The 10,635-nt window shown below is 39.3% G+C and overlaps 1 protein-coding gene across 1 annotated transcript in view; it reads right to left on the bottom strand.

Annotated features, from left to right (window-relative positions):
* Positions 1 to 1,601: 1,601 nt before the first annotated feature.
* The window catches only part of nop16 (NOP16 nucleolar protein homolog (yeast)), a 10,320-nt gene continuing 1,286 nt past the window's right edge, over positions 1,602 to 10,635 (bottom strand). The window contains exons 2-5 of the mRNA XM_008294079.1: positions 10,059 to 10,167; positions 8,433 to 8,496; positions 5,586 to 5,692; positions 1,602 to 2,879 (exon numbers count right to left, since the gene is read on the bottom strand). Of these exons, the coding sequence (XP_008292301.1) occupies positions 2,736 to 2,879; positions 5,586 to 5,692; positions 8,433 to 8,496; positions 10,059 to 10,167 (424 nt within the window). The 3' untranslated portion in view covers positions 1,602 to 2,735. The remainder of the gene's footprint in view (positions 2,880 to 5,585; positions 5,693 to 8,432; positions 8,497 to 10,058; positions 10,168 to 10,635) is intronic.

The raw sequence follows: 10,635 nt of genomic DNA, 5'->3' as shown, positions 1-10,635 counted from the left end.
AACGTTAGCAGCTAAGACGCTAACGTAGCGTGTTTGCTGCTAAAGGTAGATAAACTGCATCGGCGCTTGTTGACACATACTTGCCTGAATACATGTCAGTTAGCCTGGTAAGCTTGTGGCGCCCCCCATGGATGTCGGCGCCCTTAGCATTGGCCTATACTGCCTATGCCTGGGGCCGGCTCTGCGCTGGCTGAACAACAGAACACAATGCAGCATCTTTAGGGCTTCAATCACCTCCTTGAACTGATGCTTGTTGTTTATTTCAGTTTCTTCCGTAAATCATTGCTGCAAACTTCAAACTCATCTCAAGGCTGCAGCGGTTCAGCTTTCAACAGCGAGAATAAAAAAAATTCATCTGTTGAACCCAAATTATGTGAAACGTCTGATATTAAGCTCCTGAAGACTCATGGGATGCGCTGAGGTTTGAGCTTCAGTTTGAGCTGTGAGGATCTTAATGGGACACAGTTGAATTATTTCAGATTTACTGGGGAAACAGTTTCAGGATGTTGCATTTGATTCTGTGGGATTTTTGAGATTTTTTCAGCAAAACGAGAACATTTGAAGGCTTTTATCTTGCAGCTTTTAAATAACACATAATAAACACACAGCCGGACAGAAGCTGTTACAAACGCTGCAGTGACGATAATCGCTGCTCATTGAAATACTTTAATAAACCAACAGAGTTAACAACTAAACCAGATGTTATTTGATCTTCTCGTCCAGTTTTGTAGATTCTGAATCAAACACGTGACGAGAAATAACAGAAAATTTCAGGTTTTTCTCTTTGATAGTTCCTGAGAACAAACCAGATTTCCAACCTGCTGGAATCTCGTCAACGGGCAAATTTTTAATAAAAGCTCATGTTGGAATATATTTGATATATCAAGATAAAAATGACACACCTGTCTGGAATGTTTGTAGAATATAACGAGAATATTTGTGAACAAATCAGACGGTCGAGCAGAAACTTTGTCAAAAATGTGATTTTTAACAGCAGCCGTATTAGACTTTTTTGTACTTTTTTCCATTTTCAAGGACTAAAAATAAAAAAATTATCCTCTCCTGAAGTCATTTAATCATTTCCGTCTGATATAAACTATTTTGTCTGTTTCCACCAAAAATCACGACTGTGGTGGTTTGATTTCTGAAGAAAACTTTCAAATGGTGAAATTGTCAAAACTCATCAAAAGTATTTTATAAAACTCCCAAATAACAAATAAATGAACTTGTATGCATCTGAATGGATTCATACGTTCCTCTAATGTTCCCATTTACTTTCTTGCAGCTCGTTTTAACGTCTGAAATGACTCAGACTCTCTAAACCTCCGTCTCCTGCTGTTCCTTGTTGTCATGAAGCAGCAGCATCGCGGTTATAATCCGTTATTCTCCGAGCTTTGTTTTCGTCGTGACCTTTTCGCGGTCGATTTTCTCACTTTCTCCTCAGTCGTCTTCACGTCTGTCTCCGCTGATTGAACCGACCTTCCTCGTGCTCCGTTATTTTAACAGCGTTGAGATTTATGGCCTCAGACGTGTCACCTGAAGACTTCTGTTGTGCTCCTTAAATGTCCAAATTCAGAAGTAAAAAGAGACAAAGTGGGACGTTTTTATCTCATAACAACACGTTTATTGAGGCGTAAAACCAGGAGTTCATGGACACAAACCGGGTTATAGACGGGATTCTCTACGCTGCAGCCATGACAGAGTTTCTCTTCAAACAGTCGGGGCTGAAAAACATCACGGTTTAAAGGAATGATCTGCTTCATACGCAACTACTGTGCTCCGATTCTTTCAAGTCTTAAGAGTCCTGCAGGCTGGACTCTGGACACGAACTTTCTTCTACTTTACATCCAATTCGTCTTCAGAAAATCAGCTCAAACTTTTTTTTTTAATAGATGTAAGACATAAATATTTGTGATTATTTCCAGAAGTCCTGAAAAGCAGATGACTCAGTGACCCAAACGTCTACAACCTGAACTACGCATGTTGTTTCTCGTTTACCTTCTGTTTTTGTGGCACAATCTCTAAACCCTTTGACTTCTGGATAAAAAGTGTTTCTCATCATAAATCCTGGCAGCTTTGGGAACCTTTGATCGCATCCTTGTGCACATCCTTTATTCTGACTGCAGTCCTTTTTGTTGACGAGGTTCTGCTTTGTTTGCTTTGTTTTCTACCTCGTTTGTTTGACTGTCGGCAGGATTACGCAAAAAAAAAAAAGAAAACTACGATTGTGACGGTAATTAAACTTGGTGCAGAGATGCAGCACAAACAAAAGGAAGAACCGAGTTGTTTTGGGTGCAGATGCAACATAAACATCCAGATGTTTATGACGGATCACACGAGACACTTCAGTGAAAGTCTAAAAACAACGACAGAAACTCTCACTTCTGATGATTTAATCGGATGTTTTGCTCTTAAACCGTCCAACAGTGTGACCTTCATGTCGATCTTGACACCCCGAGACGTTCTTCATCCTGCGGGGGGGAAAAACTCGCCTCCTGGTCGAGCTTCACGGTGTTTAAATGATGCATTTAAACAACATATTGACCTTCAGAGTTAAACACACAGCTGGCGGCGAACATTCCTGAAACAACACAGTAAAAAAAGAAAATCTAAATAAAATCTTAAAAGGGGCTCCTGGACGTCACCGTTGGGTTTTATCATCCGTGTGTCCGTCAGTCTGAATGTGCGCTTAAGCCTCCAGTTTGTTTTTTGCGTTAACGAAGCTGACGGTTCTTCTACTGCGTCATCGGCTGCGTGGCGCCGAGCGAGTTCACGAAGTCGTCGAAATGCCGCGGGTGGCAGCGCTTGTACTCGTTGATCTTCCTCTTGATCTGCTTGGGCGTGTCCTGGTAGTAGTTCTTCTCGTCTCTGGCCATCGCCTGCAGGGAGACACAAAGTAAAGGAATATTCCACTGTACACACCACGGTGGTAAAACACGCTGATTCGATGAGTCGTGTCACCTCTGAAGCCGTTGTTTCGCTTCGTCTGCACCGACACAAGCGTCAGCAAAGAAAAAAACTCTACATAAACATTAAAAAGAATTCGATTCCGAACTGGGATCAGATGTGATTAAATAAAGACGACTCGTAGTAAAAACATAAATGAACCCTCCGAACTCGACTCCACACGGATGCTTCACCATCAGCTGGATGCATCGTCCAACAACCTGCTCCTCTGTTCACAGTTTCTGAGCCGTGCTGCCTTTATTTACTGATCCACTTTGTTTCATTATCCTCCTCTCTTCACATTTTAAAGAATTTGAGAGTCATTTTTAAAAACATTTACATTGTTATGGGCAGACTTCTAGACATTTAGATGATTATTGATTCATCTTTTATGCGTTTGTGTCATTTTAGACACATTCTGACCATAGACTGTATAAAGGATGGACGTAGCTACCGTGACGTCACCCGTTGGTTTCTGCACTGAGAACATGAAGCCAGGGTTTTGCTACTTCCTGGTTGACATCTTGGATTTTTGGAGCCAGTGACACAAAAATCGTGGGAGGGGGCGGAGCCATAGGAGCAGCGATTGGTCAGACGGATTGAGAGGCAGGCCCTCTCTGCCCGCCCACATTTACCGCCTTCTGCTCGCTTCGTCTGCATTTGCTGCCGACTGTCAATCAAGCCAGCCACGCCCCTTGCCCCGCAAAATGTTGACGGTTTTTTAAAAATTCAGAATTGATTTTTTTTCAGATTGGCCACCTGATCTCTGGACTTGACATGAAAACTAATAAGAAAAAAATCCTGAGCTGTAGGAATGCAGTATTTCATGATCTGTGATCACTTCTTTTCCAATTCCAGTCTATGGGAGCCAGGGCTTTTTGGAGCCAGGACTAGTGGACGTAGTGATATTGCAGGTTTTTGACACTTCCAGGTTGGCTTCATTTTTCAGGGTCGGTTGCTACGTACATCTTTTATCGTTTATGATTCTGAGTAATTTTAGGAGAGTTTATGTCGTTTGGAACAAGTTTAACATTTTGGGTCGATTTTTAGTCATTTTGACCATTTTTTCAATAATTTTGGAGAAACTGTTTCAGAGGAGTTTATGTCATTCTGGATGAATTCTAAGTCTCTTGTCTATTTTCCAGCCTCTCCACACGTGTCCTCTCCACTCTGCTCATCAGCTGTATACAGATGTTTCACCGTGCTGGATGTATCTTCAACAACTTGTTTTTAAGCCACGCTTCATTCATTCTACTGATCCAGTAGGTTGGATTTTCCTCTCAGACGATTTAAAATTGTCCAAAATGTTTTTAAAACTTGTCTAAAATAACTCGAACCTTGTCCAAAGTAACATTAAATTGTCCAAAATGACTCAAAAATACCCCAAAATAACTTGAAATGAGTTTAAAAATCTTTGAGTCACTAATAATGACCTGACTAATTTCAGGCCAGTGTTTAGTCATTTTGGACCATTTCTAGTCCAGTTCTGAATCTCTGCCTCTGCTTTCTCAGCCTAAAATTGTGCAAAATGACTTGAGACGTCCAAAGTAACATTAAATTGTTCAAAAACGAGTCAAAAATGGTCCAAAACAACTGGAAAACTTTCCAATATGACCTAAAACCAGTTTCAAATGACTCAAAATTCATTTCCCACCCCCTCAAGGATCTTGTTAACAGTTTATTTCTTTAATATATTTTTAAATTCAACCTGTTGAATAAAGTGCGACTTTGATAGAAAAACACAATCTGGTTCATTTTCTCCACAAAACTTCACGACAGATTTTCTTTTTAATAGAATGAAGTTTAATTTAAGATATTTTTTTTTTAATGAAACGTAGAATGAAGTGATTTTGATGGGGGGAAAAAAATCAATTTTATGCCAAGATTTTTTTTTTTCTCAGTGGAACCGCACAGCCCACACGATTAGTTCAAGGACCGTGGGAAAATTAGAAACTCATAGATTTTTTCTGTTTTTACACTTTCTGTCTCTGATGAATGGAGTCACTTTGCAGATTTTTTTTTGTTTTTTAACGATATCCTGCCTTAAACTCTTTGGTGTGAATCCAGATGCTGCAGCTCGCTTAATAACACGAAACATGAAAGCATTTGTTATGTAGAACATTTCCTCATCTCTTGTCTTGAAACGTGACTTTACAATCAGCTGTTGTGCCTTTTTACTGTTCAAGTTTGACTTGATGAAACTCCAGAAAGCCCCCCGACTTGTGCTGAAAGCTCCGAGCGATTCTTCACATTTAAAGGTCACCAGTAAAAACCCGTTTCGTTCTATTTGCATATCCGCTGCCCTCGGAAACACATTTTTCTCTTCAGAGGTAGAAGTCCAGGGTATTTTATTGTAGAAGAAGATCAAAGTCACAGTTTGCTTTGTGTTACTGACAGACTCTGATTTGGTAAAACTCCCAGAAACGAGTCTTTTTAAAGCGAATGCGTCTGAATGAAGCCGTTTTCTGATATTTAACATGAAACCAGTGATGATTAGGTTATGATCAGGCTTCAGATTGGGTGTAAACGGTGAATGTAGACACACGTCAGCACTTCTATGCTTCAGTAACTACCTCTCTAACTACACATATGTTCTTATTTTCCTGGCACAGAGCACATTTGTGAGCTTCAGGTCTCACCTTGTAGTCGTCTTTGTGCTCCCGGATCATGTGCTGGACGAACTCGATCAGGTCCGAGGACAGGGTCTTGGTGTCTTTCTCCGGCAGACTCGCCTCCTCCTGCAGATCTGAAAGCACACGAGCAACCCAACCAATCACATCTCAGTAGCAGGAGACGATGAAAAGCTTAAATATGCAGAAGCTGCTCGGCGTCGCGACAAAAACAAGCCGAAAACTCTGCTTTCATTCAAAACGCTCTAATTAGGCTGCGATCAAACTGTGAGTACGATGAAAAGATGGTCGGCCGTGGAGGGAAACATCCTTCACGGGAACAATGAGACGAGTTGTGACTGAAAAACACGTCGGCATTCAGAGCCGAGGAGCTGAAAACAACTCATCTGGAGGCTTTTTTTTCTTTTTTAAAGTTAATTTTGACTCAATTTCTTCACAAAGTGCTGAAAACAAAGCCGACATTTTTAGTCTGAGGCGGTTTTCTGGGAGCTCAGAGGCTCAAAACAGAAACAAAATGATCCCATTAACTCACTACAGACTCACAAGAAACAGCATCTTTACATGAATCACTTTAATGGTTCTGATCTGACAGAAAGGAAACAGAAATCCTCCACATGAGGCGTTTTTAACTCGGCTGCTTTCTATCCTTTAAAGAGCACAAGTTCTGCTTTTTGGCTCCTTCAGAGTTTTTCTTTTGTGCGTATAAAAGCTCTGCAAACGTATTATTCAGCGTCTCAACCTCGTCTATTTAAAGTGATTTTTCAGGCAAAACTGTTCCTGACCAGCAGTGACTTTTCTGCTTTAATATAACATTTAAATAAAAACATAAAATACAACATAAAGTCCTGCAGCTCTGATAAAACGACCACGACTAGAAGGACAAAGAACCTCAAAACGTCGTCTTTGCTGGAAAAAGGAAAAAAATAAAGTTGAATTTCTTTGATTATTTATTCACCGAAAATAAAAAAATACACCTGGAATCAACATTTATTCCAAGTGAAGCTACCAAGACTAGAAACAAACTCTACATACTTTAGACATTTTACTGTTTAGAGTTTTTATTTCTTTCTACACTCGTCTCCTCCGTCCTCTGTGGAAACGCTGCCTGCAGTTCAACCAACAACAACAACAACAACAACAACAACAACAACAACTACTCTCTGAATTTTTGTCACGTGATTGTTGGTCACAACCGAGTCGTTTGTAGATTCTAAGTTGCGCAGAAAAGCTCCGAATTTTTTGTTTTTAGCAGAAACCGATTAAAGTAAACTGTTTATTTTTTTTTCTATTTTTTGTTTTTTTGTAGAATAAAGTGACTTTGATGAAATGTTGAACTCAATGTTGGTTTGTTTCTCTTAAAAAAAACAAACAAAAAAAAAAAACAATGACATGACAGGATTTTAGTTTTAGATAATGAGGAGTATTTTGGGATTTTTAAAAAATGTTATTTATTTATTTTACATAAAACAAGTAAAATAAAAATGATTTTGATAAAGAAAGAAAAAAGTCTGTGGTCTATTTTTTGGCACAATTCCCAAGATGAGTTCAAGGACAGTTGGGAAGATGAAAACCTGATGATTTTTTTCTGTTTTTACAGTTTCTGTCTCTGATAATTTGGTCACAGCCGAGTCAGTCGTGGATCCTCAGCTGCACAGAGAAGCTAAAAATGTTTCGTTTTTTACAGAATCTGGTTAAACAGTTGATTTTTTTTTTTGTTAATTATGAAATGAGACGTAGAATAAAGTCGTTTTGCACACGTGTGATTCATTTTCCCACAAGAACTGCACACGATTAGTTCAAGGACAGTTGGAAAGTTGAAAACCTGATGTTTTTTTTTTCCTGTTTTTAGTTTCTGTCTCTGGTAAATTTTGCAATTTTGGTGAATTTGAAAATGAGTCCGTCGTGGTCGTGCTGGAAAAACGCAGAATTTTTTGGTTTTAACAGATTCTGTTTGGAGCAAATTGTGCATTTTTGGTGATTTTTTGAAACGAGACGTGCAGAATAAAGTGATTCTGATTAAACACCACTATGTCCAAATGACAGAGTTTTAGTTTTTTGTAACAGAACGTATTATTGGAAAACCTTTTACATAAGTGGAGCAGAATCAGCAGATTTGGAAGGAAAATCACAATTTTATGGTTCAGATTTGGTTTATTTCCCACAAGAGCTGCAGATTATACAAGAATTAGTTTAAAGACTGTTGGAAAGTTGAAAACCAGATGATTTTTTTTTGCAGAGTTCTTTTGTCTGAACAGAATCTCATCAAAGCAAACGGTTTGTTTTTAATGAAATATCTTGAATTCCAGCTCGAATTGGGTTAACTTTCCTCACAAGAACTGCAAATCACAAACGAGCAGTCAAAGGACTTTTTACAGAGGCGACAAAGCAACAGTTTGTTCTGTTTTTATGGCCTCTTGCTCCAATAAATGGCGCAATTCTAAAGTCCCGGTCACAGCTGAGTCGGTCGTGGTTGTGCTGAAAAGAACAGATTTGTTTTTGGATTTAACTGAATATTGTTGAAGTAAATCGAGTATTTTTGGTGAATTTGTAAATAAAACATGTGGAATAAAGTGGATTTGAGTGAAACATCTTGATCTGTAGCTCGGATTTGGTTCATTTTTCTCACAAAACTTCTGCAAAGTCGATGAACCAACGTTTTGTTCAGTTTCTAGTTCTGATTAAAGGTGTCATGTTTAAAAGAGAACAAGTCTTTAAAACCTGTTTAAAGCTGCAAACACATTATTGCAGAGCCTTAAAATGAAAAAGATAAACCTGGAAATGTGCAGAATCAGAGGATTAAAGAAGCTGCTGACAGAAATGAGACACACACTGAGAGGTGGACGGCTTCAGACTCACGGTGGAGGATGTAGGGTTTGGTGACGACGCCGGCGGCTCTGGATTCTGCGCCTTCACCGAGGAGCTGCACGTGTGAACAGAAACACATTGTGAAGACGGCAGCGGGTCAATCGATTGGGTCGACAATCAGATCATCTGTCTTTGAGAGTCAACAGCATGAAACGAGAAACAAGCTGCAGCCCAGAGGATGACTTTACTGTGACTAATGAAGCACGAGTGATGAATTCAGCTCTGGAGACACGAGCAGGTAAAAAAAAAAAAATCATCAGAGGCTTTAAGTTGTCTTTTTTTAGGAGTTTTTCTGAGATATTTCTAGAAAAATGTCATCTTCAAGAGTCAGAAACTGCTCTCATCAGCGCTCTGTCGCTCCCTTGTGGCACAAAACTGAACTGCAGCGAGTGTTTTTTAACCTCCGACCTGTTGGACACGATCAATATCTGCAGTTTGTTTAACAAATAAGCTTTAAACAGTTGAGGTAAATCTAAAGACATACCTGCAGATATTACATTCAGCACAGAAACACGTCTCTAGAAATCTAATTCTACCTGGATTTTAAAAAATACAACGTTTTTGTACATATTTAACTCATTTTAAGTCACTCAGGTGTGTTTACTTGCTTCATCACTGCAGGTAGGAGTCTGTAGTAGAAAGATAAACAAACGCTCCTTGTGCTCTACAAACCATGTGGAGCATCACGGTTTGATAAAATGTGCTTCTATTTATAGTTTTTTCTTGCAAGGAAACAACAGTTTTGTTTGTAAAGATGGTGAATCTGGTTACGGATACTGAAGAAAACTGAACTTGAGGGCCAAGAACGCCCCAAATCACACAACGTTTAGGGAACAAAAAGGTGCAAATGTACCAAAACTACACGACAACCGTGTTTACAGACATCGATAAGGAGTTCATCGCTGTGTGTGTTTTCTGGCTGAGTAGGAAACTCTGACAGAAAGACTTTATTAAGGCAGAATTCAAAAAGAAAGTTGCTCAGATGTTGTTTACTTCTAACATGAAGAAAACACAGAAGCATATATGTATAATACCAACTCCTAGAACCTCTGAACACCCGGTTTTGTTTCCCACCAACGAGTCCACATCAACATTTTCTCAAAATATCTACAAACTGGAACCTCGTCTTGCCACACATCAGATGATGTTAGAGCCTCAGACGTTGGTGAAATGTCGACCAAAGACTCAACTTTTAGCAGGAAATATGGATCCATCCATATATTTACACTTAGAGGAACGTTCTGGGGCTCTAACACCAGCACTGTTTGAAAGATTTGCACTTTTCCCCCCATTTTTAAGGACCAGTATCTAAAAATGTAGCTCCTGCTGAAGCCGTTGAATCCTATGAGTCTACATCAGACGTCACGGCTGTGCGAGTTCTATCTGTAGAGATATGATATGGAACCTTTAAAGTGTCTTTTCTGAGGGTCAATTTGTATTTTCACGATAAATAACAACACCTGGAGTGAAAGGAGACTTGATTTGGTTGCAGTTTGTAACAAACGTGGTTTTCAGCCCTGATAACATCACGTGTTCCATCTGTTGTACTTGTGAAGGTCTGAGGGTTAAAAATGATTAAACGACCACGTTATGTCCAAACCTGCAGCAGTAACTCACCCCCTGTTTCTTCACGGGCAGCGCTCGATTGGGATCAAAGGCCAAACCCATCTCCTGCAGGTTCCTGGCCATCGACTTGTTGTCGTCCCAAGCATTTCGAATCTGTGGACTGAGAGTGAGGACGAGTCAGAGACACGACAGCATCACGAAACCAGTCCGTCAAACATGTGACCAAAACAAAGAGCTGTATATATAAATCCATGTAATACAGCATAAACATCTAAAGCTTCACTCAATATAAAAAATGGTTTGATATTTTTATGTCTTAACTAAAATCCTGTTTGTTTGTCCACAATAAACAAAGTATACATACAGAACATATTTATATCATGTTGATACATGAGTCCATCACTAGCGTTGTGCAAAAACTCTTTAAATCTCTGCATGTAATGTTTTAAACACTGAAATATGGCGTTATAATCTTCAGGAAGGACTCAGCAACAATCTGGGCTTCATTTTGTTTTAGTTTCAGAGTTAAACTGCAGTTTTACTCCTTAAAGCTTCTTGTTTCCACCTGAGACATTATTTAAAAGGATTAAAATGCTTTTGAGGTGTGAAATTACAAGATCATGTTCCC

This window comes from Stegastes partitus, unplaced genomic scaffold, assembly GCF_000690725.1.
Source record: "Stegastes partitus isolate 25-593 unplaced genomic scaffold, Stegastes_partitus-1.0.2 Scaffold936, whole genome shotgun sequence".
Lineage (NCBI taxonomy): Eukaryota > Metazoa > Chordata > Actinopteri > Pomacentridae > Stegastes > Stegastes partitus.
This window is presented reverse-complemented; position numbering and strand designations above follow the sequence as displayed.